The sequence below is a fragment of the Streptopelia decaocto genome (genome assembly GCF_964273445.1).
Source record: "Streptopelia decaocto genome assembly, chromosome: 12".
NCBI classification, from domain to species: Eukaryota; Metazoa; Chordata; class Aves; order Columbiformes; family Columbidae; genus Streptopelia; species Streptopelia decaocto.
Genome location: NC_138667.1, coordinates 7527611 through 7544344, shown reverse-complemented (window position 1 = coordinate 7544344; position 16734 = coordinate 7527611). Strand labels below are relative to the sequence as shown.

At 49.6% G+C, this 16734-nt stretch overlaps 2 protein-coding genes across 2 annotated transcripts in view; one reads left to right on the top strand and one right to left on the bottom strand.

Moving 5' to 3' along the window:
• Window positions 1-1441: 1441 nt before the first annotated feature.
• On the top strand, window positions 1442-8841 carry LOC309445123 (leukotriene C4 synthase-like). The gene is made up of 5 exons (XM_082063599.1): window positions 1442-1522; window positions 5527-5626; window positions 7431-7501; window positions 8261-8342; window positions 8555-8841. The coding sequence occupies exons 1-5, from the start codon at window positions 1465-1467 to the stop codon at window positions 8700-8702; spliced, it is 459 nt and encodes a 152-aa protein (XP_081919725.1). The 5' UTR covers window positions 1442-1464; the 3' UTR covers window positions 8703-8841.
• A 905-nt stretch (window positions 8842-9746) lies between these two features.
• MGAT4B (alpha-1,3-mannosyl-glycoprotein 4-beta-N-acetylglucosaminyltransferase B) overlaps window positions 9747-16734 on the bottom strand; it is a 51782-nt gene continuing 44794 nt past the window's right edge. Inside the window, exons 9-15 of the mRNA XM_082063684.1 lie at window positions 16529-16659; window positions 13524-13631; window positions 12404-12597; window positions 11954-12032; window positions 11419-11506; window positions 10803-10915; window positions 9747-10672 (exon numbers count right to left, since the gene is read on the bottom strand). Of these exons, the coding sequence (XP_081919810.1) occupies window positions 10649-10672; window positions 10803-10915; window positions 11419-11506; window positions 11954-12032; window positions 12404-12597; window positions 13524-13631; window positions 16529-16659 (737 nt within the window). The 3' untranslated portion in view covers window positions 9747-10648. The remainder of the gene's footprint in view (window positions 10673-10802; window positions 10916-11418; window positions 11507-11953; window positions 12033-12403; window positions 12598-13523; window positions 13632-16528; window positions 16660-16734) is intronic.

Sequence of the window (16734 nt, the reverse complement as noted above, 5' to 3'; positions counted from 1 at the left end):
AGACTCCAGCTGACATTCCCCCTCTGACTTTTACATTAGAAACCCCAGATGAAATCTTTTGTTGCCAACAGGTTCTGTTAAGGTTAATTGTTTTATTTCTATTTCAGCCTGGGTTGGTAGCAGCCTGGAGGTCAAAAGTCGGGTCGTATTGAGTGTTTTGCAGAGAAAGGGAGTGGGTTTGCTGTGCTACACGTGTGTGTTACAAAATGTACAATTGTTTACCGAAATTGAAGTGCTCAGTTTGAGAAGCTGTCACGATGGGGTTTGGAGGTGACGAAGATCCAGACTAGAAGAATGAATTTGCTACATTCCACTCCAGAGAAACTGCACGTCTGGTCACTTGTTATTGGGCGCAGATTCCGTCCTGAGGTTTTGTGTGTGACTCTACAGAGAGAAACGCAATCGCTCGAGCATATCCTGTCCCCTCTCCGCATCAAAACCAAGGGAAAACCTTAGCTGATAATTATACCTCCCCCCGCCCCCTTTGGTTTTAAAATCTTTAGAGTCAGTATCTTATCCATATCTTGTGTTTTGGAGCAACTTCGTAACTTCTTGAACTGATGCATGTTTTGTTTTTTTCTGGTCTGGGGGCAAGTTATTCAGGGCTAAAAGGCGTTCCTGCTCCAGCAGGGGGATTGGACTAGATGATCTTTTGGGGTCCCTTCCAATCCCAAACATACTGTGATACTGTGTGATACTGCTGTTTATCAGACTTTGCATTGCACACTTATAATTCTGATGTCCGTTTAGCATCGCTGAGGGTCCGTGTGTTTGTACATCATGTGCTGCCTCTGTTCTCAGCTGAGAACTTTTATTTTGTATGTTAGCCAGGAGAAGGTTTGCACTGTGGAATTTTAAAAGCACCAGAAAACTACGAAAAGTGCCCCAGTGTTAGAAAAGGGCCGTACTTGGTAAACTAACCGTGTTCGTTAAAAGAGTAAAATATCCAAATGCTCTTTAAAAATTCAGAAACCAGTAACAGAATGAAGTTATTCTAGCTGAAGTCTAGGAAATCTTGCATCTAGTCAGGTCCATTAATTGGAATAAGAGCAGAAGGTCAAGTCATTAATTTGTAAATTCTTGTTAATAATTTTTACAACCTTGCACATAATTTAGATGCTGTAGAGCTGATTAAAACTAGCAATAAAAGGGCTGGAAAAATTCCCATCAGCCTTCAACTGCCAGCAATACATAATTCAATCCTGGTACAAAACCTGTAAATACAATTGCCAGAATTTCACAGCTTGCTCGTGCAGAAGCTGTCGCTGTTGGGGAGTTCGGCAGAAGGCACTGTCTGGAATGGCTGTTTTGGGCTGGCTGGCTGCTTTGGAAACCCGTGTGGCGTGGGGAGAGTTAACGTGGTGGAGGAAACACGTGTGGGGGCAGAGCAAGGAGCAGCTCTGGGGGAGGAGGGTGGGAGAGAGTTGGGGAGCAGCCGCTCCGCACTGGGGCTCAGTCGGCACCATGAGGAGTCAGATTGACCTGCTGGCCACGGTCACAGTTCTGGGAGTCCTGGAGCAAGGTAAACGGCCTTGATATGTTTGGTGGTATTAACCTCATTATATTGAACTCGATGGAACTTGATTTCTCTATGTTGCTTGGGAATGAAAGTCGCTGTTTTCCAACGTGGTAAAATGATGCAAATGTTTGGCCGTTCATAGTGGAAATGTCATGCCTGAGGATGTTCGTCGTTTAATAGGGACTAAAATGATTTGCAAAAGTCAAAGCCAGCATCCTAGGGAAATGAAATTTAAATTTTACTTTTAAACTTAAAACCCTTTCAACAATAGAATGTCTTTGAAATATTTTCTGTGTAGGTAATTTGTAACTTAGAGTGGCCGGAGGTAGCCAAAATAAAAGCAGGTTAATAAATGTGCTGATGAAGAGGTCAGTGCGTATATCATGTGTATATGGAAAAGAGCATCACGTATACATGTATTTCTTCTCTGTGAAATACTGTTCAGTGTTCAATTCATAGAGCTGAGCTGCAGGGAGCAGGTGACAAGATGAGTTGACAGCACACAGTAATTTGGAAACTAATGCAAGCCCTTCTGGTCAGAAATAGATGCAGATGTTTTCAAAGAAACTCAGCAACTTCTCGTCCTTTAAATAGATGTGTTTGGTTTAAGCCATTTAGCGAGAAGCAAGAGAGTTGCCAAGCTCTGTCTGCTTCTTGTGTTTGAATGTGGGTCCTTTGGGCAAAGGCCTCTCCCCCGGGCCGCAGGAGGTCGGGATGCTCCCCTGCCCGGGGTGGGCACAGAGCCCCATGTTATTTCACTGTAGAGCTATTGCACCTCTTTGCTCACAAATGGATGTGAATCTCTGAGCAGTCCGATGTATTTTTAGCCATCAGATTATAAATCTCTTAATGTAAGTATTATTTAAAAAAACAAATACTCTACTTGAAGAATAAAGATTTCTGATTTAGCAGTAATTTCCCTCAAAACATTTACAGAGAAATAGCAACTACAAATGGAAGATACTTTAGTCTTATGAATTTTTTTTTGTTATTAAACTAAGTGGGGATGAAGAGAGTGTTTAATGTGCAAAGAGAAGACATAAAAACTTAAATTTGAGTTATGGAAGCATTGCTAAGCGTTTTCCTTTGGGAAACTCAGTAACCAATCCCTAGGTAGCAGGTTTGTCTCACATAGGTTTTATGAGAACTTCAAGTATTTTTTAAAGGTTGCATCATTCTATGGAAACCATATGCAGGTGTGAAGCCAGCAGATAAATAGCAAGCATTAGCACCCTCTTACCTGTGGTCAATCGGACAAAGCCTCATTTTATGGTCTCTGCATGGGAAGCCAGGGAGCAATAGCAAAATAGCCTGTGTTTCCTTTCTCTCCAGTAGTAAGAAATGTGTGTGCCGATGTCACCTTGATTCAGAGCTGTGCAGTAGCTTTACTTGCATGTTTTGAAAGGACATATTCTGTACATGAGCCGCAGATCTGAGATTCAGTCTGAGAAGGCAGAGCACTGACAGACAGATGTGCAGCGATGCACCAATGCCCTTCCATCACATCCTGCTGTAGGAGACAATTTAATGTCTGAGCTTAGTACAGTGTTGGTTGAGTTTTATTTTCTTCTTAATACTCTGGGAGCCCAGAGTTCCCACATTCTTTCAAATCACTTTCCCCTTTTTCATTTAGTTATGCTCAGTTCAGCAAAGCTCTGAGCTTAGTGCTCTGTAGATACCTGCCCTGTGTTGAGTGCTGTACCAGAGCAGAACAATGCTGCCATAGTGGTTATTTCACCACAGAGCTTGTTTGCCAGGTTCACTCAAATGTGACTGATGTCAGCTATGATATGGTTTGAAAAGTTTGTGGACATAATCAAATGGAGAGCGAAGGTCTGGCTGGAACTTCCACTGAGGAACAAAGCACAGGGAGAGCTCAGCCCCTGTGAGCCGTGTGGAATCCACACGTTCAACCTCAAGACACGAATCACAAAACACTAGTTCGAAAGGTCCTGCAAAGTAGATTCCGTGCTGAGGAGGCTTATACAGTGTTTTCATTCTGAGAACTGCTTTTGGAGGATGATTCTTGATCCTCAGTGCTCCACTCACACACCAGGCTGCAGGACAGCTGGCTGTCCTCCAAAGGCTCCTCTTGGACGGTTGTTGGATGTATTATCCATCCTCAAGCACAAGGGATCTGTTGCAGGACTTGCAGGGCTTGCCCCTGTATCCAAGCAAGATGTTAAGCATAGACTTGATGGAGAAGTTGGGTGTGAAGTTATTCTTACCATGTCCATCAGCCGTAGGAATGCTCCATTAGGAAGGGTGCGGATGGCATGAAGCAGATTGAGTGTTGCCCAGCACAGTTGAGCTTATACCTGAGCCAAAGCTGCCCACGACGCAGGAGCTTCAGCTCAGTCTGTTCCTTGAGAGGTGGCTGGGGTGAGACCTTGCGAGCATTAAACAGATGTGTAGGAGCAATGTGCTTAAGTGATGTGAAGAGGTAACAGGATGGGTCAGGTTTCATCAGCTCTTTCCCAGAGCTCTGCCAGCTGCTGCAGAACGGCCCGTAGTGCGCTACCCATCCCGGGCTGCCTGGTTGCGCAGAGGATGCTGTGCTGCATCCCGGACCACAATCCTCCCCCTCCACATCATCAGCGTGCTGCACACAAACTGGGACCGCAACCCACTGTTTCTCCCTGCCCTTCTCTCTCAGCACCTCTCATTTAGGGCTGGGTCACTGCACACACCGTGCAAGACACTAGAACACCCAGATGTTTTCTTAATGAAAGTCTGTGTGTTTAAATGAATGATATGTTGTGTAATACGCAGGTCACATAGCATCAGATTATTTACGTTCCTAATTCCCTTTTCTTCTACATATGTTCTAATGCTTTTCTGCAGGCACACATGGATCTGTCTTGTCTTTAATCTTGCAACATCTGCCCCTACTTTTCCCTTCTCTATCCTGCCGTTCTGCTTTGATCTTTGTTAGAATGACAGTGTGCCAGGCAGCCCTTGCAGCCTCACTCCTTGTCTCTCTGTTCAGTGCTCTGAAAATATTGCTACGTTAGGACCTTGCTAATCCAAGTGACTCACTTAGCAGCGTGCAACACAGCCACCAAAGTCAGTGTTTTTATAATTTAGTTTTCTTCTATATGAAAACTCTCATTTTCAATAAAGGCAGCAATATAGTAGTGCACCTAAATAAAAACACTTGAAACATCATCAATCACCTGTGGGACTAAGGACTCTCATCAAACAGCCCTAATCTTCGTATTAACAAGTTTTCATCATTTTGAAGTGACTTTCCGTGTCCTTTACAAACACATGAAGGAGTGATGTAGCAGACGCTGGGTTAGTACCTTGACCCAAACTTGGCATGGGATGCCAGTGGTCATGGGCAGCACGTCTGCTCCTTGAACTGCTCAAACCTTGGGGCTGCACGGCAGGAAGGAAGTGGAAAAAATAATCGTCCCTTCCCCACTTCTTTCTATTGCCACGATTATGAGCATCTCTAATTGACTCAAGGATGTGCCACTGCTTCAGGTTGCTTCACGCTGCTCTGTGACATGGGGCTGTCCTTGCACAAAGCGTTGTGCCCGCTGCGTGTAGCGGGAGGTGTTACACGTCGTTCCCAGCAGATTGGCTGAGGATGTACTAATGCTCCAAATACAGAGCGCAAGATTAAAAACAATCATAGTTCAGTGATGGGGTGTGGACCGAGGATGGTTTTAATGGCGTTACTGACCTTCCTGGGTACGTGCGATGTGCCGGGGAGCAGCGCCGAGGGCTTTGCTGCTGCAGGAGTCCATGCAAAGCACCCGCCAGCACGTGGGCCCTGCGGTACGTGTGCTCTGCTGGGATAACCAAATACCAGTTTAATGTACGAGCCTAAAATAAATGGCACGTTTATTCCGGGTTGTGTGTGACAGCTCTGGACTATGAACCCAGACACTATCAGCTCTTTTCCTCGAACCGCTTACTTGACTCCAAGTCAGATAAGGCTTGGCTAAAAAAACCACTGCTGGGTTCTTACCATTCCTGGGTTCTTTTTTCTCTTTTAGCCTATTTTGCACTGCAGGTGATCTATGCCCGGCGGAAGTACAAGATATCTCCTCCTGAGACAACGGGTCACCCTGAGTTTGAGCGGATCTTCAGAGCTCAGTAAGACTTTGACTTTTTTGTGGTGGTTTCATCTAGATATGACCTGAGTCAAATGGCACTACAAGGAAAGACAGAAGTCACCTTCAACTCACCTTTTCATTTATTTTTTCTAATACTAGATTATTTTGTTTAAATGCTCTGTGTGCAGAGGTCTGAGTTCTGATTTGGAGCACTTTGCTCTGGCTGGAGTGTTTCTGTCCATCCACAATAATCCTCCTTCTGGCATTGTGAGACGCAGCCAAATTACAAATTAGTGGCTGTATGGAAGAGATGCTGAGCATTAATGCATTATAATTGTTAACATGAATGTTGGCTCTGAATGGTGAGAGCAGCTGAAGATGTATTAATAACCTAATATTTTCCTGTAAGTTTTTGCGGTTGGATTGTAGCGAAGGACCTTGCTGGCACAACCAGCTACCAGGACATTCTTATTTTCTTTATTTAAGCCATTGTAGTGTGAAATTTGGCACTTGCAGGACCATGCCCAGGGCTGTTTCTTTTTGCTCTGTTCCTATGGAGAGTGCAATGCTGGAGCTAAACTGGAAACGTTCACAGATCCCTCTGGCTTCCAACAAGCAGCAGATTCCGTCTTTCATCTCAGTCGTGCTGCTTTGCAAGTAATTGAAAGGAATTGGCCAGCGCTGGATTGAAGGACAGCACTAAATCCTGAACAAAGCAGCTGCGTTTACTTGCCAGAGCGCAGGAAACATTTGCGGAGTGACAAACACCCGCTTGGGTCCTTTTGCGATGCAGTGAAAGGCCGGACTGCATGGGAGGCACCAGCCTCTGCTGGCTGGGTAGCTATTGATGAGGCTTTTAGTTAAATACCAGGCTGTGCATTAATGAAGTCGTGCTGGGGAAGCCCTCTGCTATATTCTGCAGGATGGCAACCTCGAGGATCTTGAGTTGGAGAAGGTATTTCTTCATCATGGGCTTTTTCTTCTCTTTATTCTTTTCCCAGGGTTCAAAAGGATAATTTGTTTTGATAGATTAAAAAAAAAAAGAGGGGAAGGAAGGTATTGATTTATTACTCGTGGAAACCTGGCAGTCTCCTCTCGCTGAGGCTCAAACGGGATTTGCAGCATAAGGTTCTTCAGACTTTTTCCAGCTCCCAATCTGGCTCCATCCCCTGAGGCTTGGTAAATTTTTGGCCAAATTTAAGATTGCAATTTTGTATTGCTTAGGGAATGGCAGAATGCAGGAAAAATCAAGAAACAAAATCAATGTCTATAATAGCACAGCTCCCATCATCCTCTCTTACAGAAAATCTGTGGTTTTGTCACAACAAGAAAAAGGAAGAAAGCCTGGCTGCAGGTCTGATTGCTTTCTGCTGAATTAAATCTAGGGAAAGGTTTCTTCTTGGAGCAGGACTTGCGTGACACCCACATTTGAGCTGTGCTCACCCAAGGGGAAGGGAACACTTTTGTTAAGTAATGTGAATGAACCTCTGCCCTGGCACGGTTAAGCTGTGGTTGTGCTCGATGTCAGACAGCACGGTGCATGGGGACAAGGACAGAGCCTGCCCGGGGTTCAGCAAAGACAAATCTCCATCTCAGCCATGGCTCGTCAGTGCAGGGTCCACGTGAATGTGGGTGAGCTGAACACCATGTGTTGTTTGGGTGCTTTTCTTCTCTCAAATCCAGATATTGGGTGTCCTTGGTTGCAGAAAAGGCCCTTTCTCCCCAGCACAGCAATGCCTTTCGTTGACCCTTTCAGTTTGCTCCAACGTGCATTTCTGGCCTCAGTGAACTGGTCTCTGATGTGTAAGGATGCAGTTTTAACTCTCATCTCTGGTTCTCACCAGGGCGAATTGCTCGGAGTACTTCCCGATCTTCATCTCTCTCCTCTGGGTTGCTGGAATCTTCTTCCATCAAGGTAAGGGGTGGTGGTGGGAAACTCCAAACCACACGCACAAACCAAAAACACCCCTACTTAAATCCCACTGTGACTCAGGCACATCCTCTCTGTTCCCGTGAGGCTGTTACCTGGGGAAAGCAAAGTTCCCCTGTGGCTGGATGGACCGAGGAGCAGCCCAGCTCCAGCGGCTGAGCTGTCCCCCGCCCAGAGGAGAGGTTTGGTGGCATCGGCAGCCCCGTGCTGCTTCCCCAGAGCCCAGCTGTCCCCTCCTGCACCTCGGAGATGAGGTCGGGCTGGTGCGGGGTGCCAGGGGGGCGGTGGGGCAGGTCTGTGCTTTGGGGGCTGCTGCTTCCCGCTGCCCCGGGGAAGGTGCACGCTGAAACAGAGCTGCAACATGATACCCAAATCGCTGTGTCAGGATGAGAAACCATAACTCAAACAATTAGTCATCCCCTGTCCATCCTGTACCAAGTGGGTTTAGGGGATTCAGCTGCCACCGTGGGGAAGACACAAGGAAGGAACATGGAGGATGGCAGCCCTGCAAACCCAAGTCCCAGGGCAACTTTGAGGGGGAGAGAAGTTCATTCCTCGCAAAAAAGGAAGAAAACCCATTTAAACACCCGTAGCATTTTAAAGCCGAGTCCTCCGAGATTGGTTCTTGTGGCTGTGCCCTCATCTGCCGGGTTAGCGGGCAAGTGGGTGGCTGAGCTGGGCTGCAGCTCCAGCAGCGTCTGAGGCCCCCCAGCCCCATGGGGTCTCGGCTCCTCTCTCCCTCAGGTGTGGCTGCGGTCTGTGGGCTGCTGTACCTCTACACCCGCTTCAGGTACTTCCAGGGATACGCTGTGGCCGCACAGGGACGGTTAGTATCCAGCTGGGGCTGCGGGCACCCCAAACCAACCCATGGAGGCTGGATGCAGGATGCATCCCCTGGGGCATGTTTGCATCCCTTTTCCTCCCCTCCTGCTCCCACATGCTTGTGGCCCCACCAGCTCTTCCCCAGAGGAGGAGGATGGAGATGCTCCATTTCCCAGCTCTCCTGGCCATGTCCCACAGTGTTTTCTCCCCACGCAGGTTGGGGCCGCTGTACGCCAGCGCTCGGCTGCTCTGGCTGCTGCTGGGGCTGGCGCTGGCCGGGCTCCTGGCGCATTTCTTCCTGCCCAGCTCCTTGGCATGGACGGCAGTGCTGGCACGGCCCCTCCAGCTGCTTGGAGCCTGGTGAGCGGGGCCAACTCTCCCAAAACCCTCTGTTCAGCTTGGGTGGAGGGGAAGGAGTTGCGTGACATGGAGACCAAGTATCTTCCCAGCTTTGTGCTTACCTTTGAAGGGAGGTGGTCCTGGCCCTCCGCCGCTTGCAAAGCTGCACTCTGCAGACACAACCTCCCTTCTAGCAAGCAAATGCTGCCCAGCATCTGCAGATGGGCTTCCCGTCTGTGTTTTGTAGCACTGTCTGCGCTAAAACCTCTAACACCTTTGGCTCGGAGTTAACCCGCACACTGTTGTTTCTCCTCCTTACTGCTGTAATGGGGGTGTTGAAAGATCATACCATGAATGCACAAAAAATAAATTCCTCCTCCACAGACATCACCTGTGATTGTCAGAGGCACTTGGGGGACCGTGTGTGAGAACAGCTGAAGGGCAGGGGAATGGGCTGCATGGGAAAAGCTGCTGCAATTAAAATTAATTTTATTTATTAAGCCATTATATAAACTTTGGGGGGAAAGCCTGGCTCTAGTACAAATGCTAATGTCTGGGTTTGGCATTGATTTGAATGATCGTGACTTGCCCTGATTTCACTTCTCACCAAACCTCTCTCTAGATGTCAACCCCGCTGCAAACTGAGGTTTTGCACGTAACTAAAGCAGCCAGCACCCACGCAGCATGTGGGAATAATAAAACAAACAAACGTATTTTGTAAGACAGCTGTTTCACAAGTGCGTTCTCAAGCATACAAGTACCCAAGCACCTCCCTTGCTCCCCACCAAGGAAAGAGCTGACCTACCTGTCTGTTTTTAAGTAACTGGTGAAGATTCCTGTGATGTTGGGGCAGAAATACCAGTTTCGCACTGGGCTATTCTGCTTGTTTTCCCCAAGATGAGTAACACTTTGGTAGAGGCAGGTAGGGGTGAGTGCTGAGGAATGGCACCATTTGGGCTGCTGGGGCTCCGGCTGGTCCCCAGCCCCCAGGGACAGCCCCGTCCTGTGATGGGGAACAGGGCAGCAGAGCCAGAGCACGTGCCAGTGACTCTCACTGCTGCACCACAGGTTTAAATTTAGCTTTTATTACAGTGCACATTATTTTATATATTTATATATAGAGATGTACTTGAAAAATCAAATGTATCCAATAATAAAAAATACAGCACATTAAAGTAGTATAATGCATTCCAGTGTATAGCTGAAGAGACATTGGGATTTACACTAATCCCTACTATTTTTGAACTGGGCTACTTCCGCTTTTTTTTTTTTTCCCAAAAATTCACACCGATCAGTAACTGAAATAGTTATTTAAAAAGATGGTTTCTGCACTCAATCTCAAGGCATAAAGACACTGGAGACTTCACGGTGAGCTGAAGGGCTGTGTTCAATGCTGGCAGGCACAGTGTGGCGTTTGTTTTTTTGTTTTTTGTTTTTAATTTTCCCTGCCATCCTCATGGCTCCAACGCCTTCGGATTTGTTCCTCCTCTGCTGCAGGAAGCTCAATCTTCGCTGTCGCTTAATCCTCAGCTTTGGCCAGGCCCATTGCCCGGGTGAAGAAAAGGCAGCCCGTGGTCTCTGGCCGTCTCCATCCCAGCCGGCAGGACTCAACGTGACCAAGCCCCCGCTCTGTCCCCAAATTCAGCCAGCGATTGCCCTGTCCTTGGCTGAAGGTGCTTTTAGTCCCCACGTTTGCTAAAGCTCATCCTGACCCCAAACCGTCCTGTGTCGGTGCGGCCCAAGCGGCCATGCACCCATGAGGGGACGAGGGAGCAAATCCAGCCCTCTGCACGGGATGATGCTTTTTGCTCTCCTGCTGGAGAAGACGACGTCCTGGCCCCGCGGCCCCTTTGCCGAGGCCCGTCGGGTGTGCCCTGGGCACGGCTGTCCTTGTGCGCGGCACCGCGGGGAGGAGGGAGCGGGAGGGGAGGTAGGGGACCCGCGCGGGTGTCGCCCTTCCTCACGCCTGTGTCACTCTGCCTTTTTGATAAAAATCTGAAAGGAGAGAGGGTTGCAATCAGAGAGAAGCTGGTGGAGGTGGCAGGAAGCCAAGGGCACGGCCATCTCTCTGCCGACAAAGCCTGGCTTACCTCACTCGAGATGAGCCACACCAAGCCCCGCTTACCTCGCTCAGGATGATCCACACCGGGGAATCGGTCTGGATGGACAGCCTGATGGCCTCCAGCGGCCCAAAGGAGGGGTCGACCTCACCATCTGCGACACCCTTGGAGAAGGAGCCTGGTGGGGAGAGCACATGGGTGACATGGGGAGGGTTGCTATGTCCCACTTTTGGTGTGCCTGTTTGTTTTTTCTGAAAAATTAAACAGGGAGAAAACAGACAGCAGTGGGTCCCTGTAGGCTGCACTAAAACAAGCTCCGGTGGCAGGAGACAAAGTCCAAGATGCAAGTGGTGTGAGTACCGAGACAGGCTGTGGAGGGAGAGCCTGACATTGCCCACTGTGGAGGCTTTTAAGACCAGGTTAGGCAAGTGGATAATCTGAATAATCTGGTCCCAGCTCTGAGCAGAGACGGGCAGAAGCGTAGGACTGAAAAATACCTGAAGAGGACACCTACTTGAAGAGGGGAAGGAAGGCAGTAGAAGAGACAGTGACAATTAAATCCTGTTCCAAGCAGGCTCCTGCCATGCAGAAATCACTAAGGGTCTCAATTCACTCAAAGATGAGGCTCTGGGCTGTGTCACCAAACCCAGCGGGCAGTTCACCACCCCCACCCTGCTGTACCTATCTGGATGTAGCCATCCGGCGTTCGGCGGTATTTGACGGCTGTGCCTCTTCCCTCCTGCAAGGCCTCCTTATCCGACTGCAGGCTCTGCGGGAAGGAGAGCAGCTCGGGCAAGAGCCACCCAAAAACCCCAACAACAGCAGCAACCCTGGAGCTGCCCTCACTAGCAGCCCTCGGTATCTCATCCCCCTCACCTGGCTCCCCAGGCCTCATGCCCCAAAACAAACGGACATTTGCTGACCCCATGCTGCTGCTTCCACTGCACTGTCCTGGCTCCATCCCCTCCGCAGCCTTCCCAGCCATCCGAGCATCCCCTCTGCAGGCACGGATGGCTCCTATAGCGACTGCTCAGCACCGCATCCCCATCCCAAGGTGCTCCCACAGCAGCTGTGACCCCCCAGCTCCCAGCCAGCACCTCACAAAGGCACCTGAGTCTTGTAAAGATGTTTCCTGGCAGCTATAAGCAGCTTCCTTCTCTCAAACCTTTTTCGCGTCCCGCTCGACCCCCATGTCAAGTCTCAATAAAACACTTACGTCAAATGGCAAAACTTCCACAGTGGTATTGAAGAGTTTGTCTTCTGGGTGCTCAATGTTCCCGCTGCGGAAGAAGAACCTGTGAGAGAGACCAAAGCCATGGAAAGCCACACTGAGTGAGGGGGGACATGATGGCTTGCACCACAGCTGAACCATCAAACAGCTCAACCTAACAGGTACCATCCCAGAAAGACAATGGGCGTATGGTTTGGAAAGAGACCTTCTGCGCCACATTAGCTAAAGTGTGGATTGCTCACAAGCGCAGGAAAGCAAAGAGCTCCAGTAAACATGGCCCCACTAAAAAAAGGGCCAAATTATCCTTCCTCCTGGGCAGCCAAGCAGAATACGGGCAAGAAATGCAACCTGAGCCAGAAGAGCAAAAGGAAAGTGTCTCCACACGCTCCGAGCTGTCCCCAAGTCCTCCCTCGCCCACCTCCCCCAGGCACTGGCCTTTCTATGCGGAGTGGTTTGAAGAATCTGAATCTGATGAAGTCTCCAGCGGTGGGAGTGAAGGCCCAGAAGAAGTCCTCCCGCAGGTAAGCCTTCTCCAAGGTGAAGTGCTGGTAGGTTTTCAGGCTGGTGCTCACCTCCGCAGGAGGGTTGACGTGCTCTTTCCGCAGGGCCTGCTTGCCAAAGTCTTTGTCCTTGGTTGGGTACAAAGCAAAGGGGCAGAAAAGGGTCATGAGCTACTCTCACCCAAGACGAACAGAGATCCCAGCAGTGAGGCACAGCAAGTTAAAAGCTCTCAATTTGCACAGCACAGAAGGATAAGAGATGGAAGAGATGTGGGAAGGCACCAGACAGGGCAATGCTGGATCCCAGGAGGATACAACTTCAGAGGTGGCACAGAGAAGCACCACTGCTTTGCACTCTGATCTAGCACCAAAGAGCTTTTAATTGTCTAAGCATTCCTAAATGCATGTCCTGCCCCAGGAGCTCTGCAAACAGCCCTTACACCTGAGGAGAAGGTGGCTGGGAGGAATAGCAAAAAATGGCTGGATTACATGGCCTGACAGGCACTGCACTGAGATACAAACTGGATCACACCATCCATTTACCTGGGGATCCAACAGACACAGCACTGACACAGCCCAGGGATGTGTGTCTCTGGGTCCTGCATATACAGCTGTGGGAAGCTTGATTTTGTTGATGTTTAAATACATACAAACAATTTAAGCTCTTACACAGCAAGCTCTAGTTCACCTATCAGCAAATCCCAGGAATAAGGAAGGTGACGGGAAGGAAGTCTGACCAACTCAGGAGTCATCTCTCCAGGGTTTTTCAGTTGATGCTTCAAAACCACTTTGCCTGGACCATGGTTTGGCACACAGGATGGGTGGCCAAGACCAGTACTGCGGCTTACAAGCTTGCAGTGACTGCAGGTATATGTCACTGCCATTCTGAGAACCAGGAGCTACATGAGCTCACTAATACAGAATAAAACACAACCACCGCCCAGAAGCCCAGCTGTCACCATCTCACCATTTGCTGCCACTGATGTCCCCACCCCAAAAGCAACCAGCTCCTGGGTGCTTGCAGGCTGAGGCTTGGACAGGCAGCTGGTACCCACCTTCAGCTTCTGGATCTTCCCGGCCAAGGAGGAGTGGGTTCCCACGTGCTGGAAGAGCGAGGGCTTGAAGCGGATCCTCAGGTTTGCCTTCTGCCTGTCACAGTGTTTCTGAAATGAGACAATCCCGCAGTGCCCCGTGTTAAACCTCTGCGGTCAACTGTGACCCGTGAGAGGAACGGCCAAGGGCACGACAAGGGATAAACATCCCTGTCTCTCTAGTTCTTTGCCTTTCTGTGTTATCTTGGTTTTAATTTGGCAAGAGAGCTTTTAACTGTGCTCTGGAGGAACCTGACTGTGCCTCTCGGTCACCCACCGGGCATTGCCGGGCAGCCGATGTGCCCGAGGTTTAAGTGCCACATGTCTCCTTGCCAAGCACGGCTTAGCAAATGTTGAGCAAATCCCCTCTGGGTGCTGTCAGGTAGGGACAGCCAGAGAATTTTGTTTCTTTCTTCCTTGGCTTATCAGGAAAGCCTTTTTCCTGCAACCCGGAGCTTGGGAGCACTGGTGTCCGAAGGTGCAGTAAATCCTGGGATGATTCAGAGCCAAAGCGAACAGGTAGCAAGCGCGGGCTCTTTTCAGATGGGCAGAGTTTTCAGTTTGTTGGCAGTTGTTGTGAGGCAGATGTATGGCAAGTGCGATTGTCTGAGCTGACTGTTTCACACTCATCCCACCATGTAAATAAACCTGGAGATGCAACTCCGACCCAGCCAGTGATTTTCTGTGGGGTGGGGGGAGAGAGATGATGGAGGAGGAATGAAGGACAAAGGGGGAAAAACACTGACAGTGTGGAGGCAAGAACTCACACTTTGAACTGCAGAGAGAGGGCATTTGTTTTCCAAATTTTGCCTTTTCCAATAAAAGAAGCACACACACACCCCTATCACTGTCTGCTCTTGCAGCCTCCCACCCAAGAACAACCCTGTCAGCGACCCTGCTGCTGGGTGCTGTGTCACCAGGTGACACAGGGCAGGGGACAGCGGGACAGCCAGCCACACCGACCGCGCCACGGGCTGCCCGCACGGGCCACTGCCACCCTGCCAGGAGCCGGGAAATTCCAGGCATGACCCCTGCGAGCTGCAGAGGAGATAATCCCCTAATCCAGCTCACGTTACATTAGAAAATTAAAACTAGCCACACTAATGGGAGAGACCCTACTCATTGCCAGCAACCCCAGATGCAACCCCATCAGGTCTGATCTCACTCTGGACAGGAAGCGGAAGAGCAGGAGGAGGAGGAAGGGAAATGGAGAGAGCTACAGTATCTCCTTATTTCTCTTTCTCCTCTTTTCCCTTCTGCTAAAGAAGCATTTGCTGAGGGCAGCGTTGTCTCACTCGAGCCAGGAGGGGGAATGGCTCAGTTGGTGGCAAGAAGGTCACCCTTTCACACAGCTCTACCCCAGGTAAATCTAAAATTAGTTAAAAAAGAAAGAGCAGAATATATCCAGAGGAGGAAAAGCACTTACCAAAAGCTCAGGTCAAATAAACTTTCAATCAAAAAGACAAATCCTCCCTGCTACCAATTTGATTCTGCACAGTGGGATTTACAAGGGAAAGTCATGTTTGAAAGGGCACTGTGCAGAGTTAATCATGCAAACGGTGGGGGAAAGAAGCCAGAAATCCACATGGAAAGTAGGTTAATTTTTAAAAAGCCAACACATTTAAGAGGTTTGCAGTTTCCCCTGGGAAAACCTTGGCTCCACCAGGTAGGATAAAATGAGTGAAGAGAAGCTAAGAAAAAGACGATCCTGTGCAGCAGGATCTGTAGTTAATCAATGCTCAAACTGATTATTTGGGGGACGGGATGGGGGAGCACAGACGGCAGCATCGTTCCCAACTCCATCCCAGCATCCTGCCACCTGGCTTTGCCCGCGGCTGTGATGACCCTGTCACACCTGAGCACATAGTTTGAACTGCCAGGAGGACACTATTGACATCATCTGAGACTGGTCCTGCTGCACATGGGGCACTGGAGCCAACCTCACGGCCTCTGCCAGGGATCAGGCCAAATCAAACCACATCTTTGTCCCACTTCTGCAGAGCCCTGAGGATGCCCTGTCCCCTCCAACACAAAAGTACTGTATTTATCCCCAGAGTGACCACTTGCTTTGGCATTTGCCACCACAAAGTAGTTGTGGCCATGAGGTCTGTCCTAAGCGACTGGCTTCAAGCTCTGCACGGGGACTCCGCTGCTCATTCTCCGCCGGGGGAGGAGGGCGAACGAGCACACGAGTAAATACAATATGTTCAGAGAGGAGACAGGAGAGGATCTGGCGGTGAGCTCATCTTACATCTGCTGTCACACACATTCCTCCTCTGCCCTTCCCACTCGCTTTAGCCCCGCGCTGCTGCTGCCGAGGGGAGTTCAAACACAACCTCTGCAGGGCACAGGGGCTGCTGTGCTGCTGCCTGCACGGCTTCGTGCAGGCACGGCTCAGCAAACGGGACGGAGCGTGAAAACGGAGCCTGCTTCACCTCTCTGCACCCTCCTAGAAACCCCGACAGGAGCTTTGCGTGCTCTGGCTTTATTTTGGCACACTATGCACGGCGGGCTTGCTCTCGGGTCATCTGGGGTGAGGTCCCTGGGCAGCCCGTGTCTCTGCTCCAGGCGGGTACGGCACACAGACCCAGAGCCAAGGGGTTATTCTGGGGTTATAGTCAGTGAGCGGGGAATGGCTTCAGGCAGAGAAGCACACCAGAATGAACAACAACACAGAAGAATGGGGAATGGCTCCTCTCCTTGGCGACTGGAGGAGGAATACCCTGTCAGTGCTTAGATGCAGAAATAATGCCTTTTCTAGCAGCTGCAGATTACAAAAGCCTGAACTCCCAGGTCTTCGCTTACACAATTCACAAGGACACCCCGCAGCACACTCCACAGGGACAACACGGTTCAGTGCAGAGTCAGTTTGCACCAGAGCTCCCAGGAAAGGTCCTCTGGAGACAAAGACCACGTGCACATTTGCCCACAGACAACAGGTTTCCCTTCAACCGAGGTTGTTTACGTACCGCGTCCTTCTCAGGGTTGCAGACTTTCACCCAAAGGATGTGATCCAGCAGCCAGTCAATGGGTTTGTCCTTATAGAACATCAGGATGAACTCCACAATCAAGCTCAGATCCAGAGACTTGAACATTTTTCCTACGGCACAAAGAAAGAGAGAAGAGAGAGCAGCTGTGGTATGAAAAGGTCAAAAATCAGAGCTGGGAAGAAAAA

What these genes read in the sequence shown, in the direction of transcription:
- LOC309445123 (XM_082063599.1), top strand. Translation starts at nt 1,465, where the DNA reads ATGAGGAGTCAGATTGACCTGCTGGCCACGGTCACAGTTCTGGGAGTC. An exon ending in GAGCGGATCTTCAGAGCTCA is followed by an intron (nt 5,627 to 7,430) that starts GTAAGACTTTGA and finishes GGTTCTCACCAG; the next exon opens with GGCGAATTGCTCGGAGTACT. An exon ending in GCTGTGGCCGCACAGGGACG is followed by an intron (nt 8,343 to 8,554) that starts GTTAGTATCCAG and finishes CTCCCCACGCAG; the next exon opens with GTTGGGGCCGCTGTACGCCA.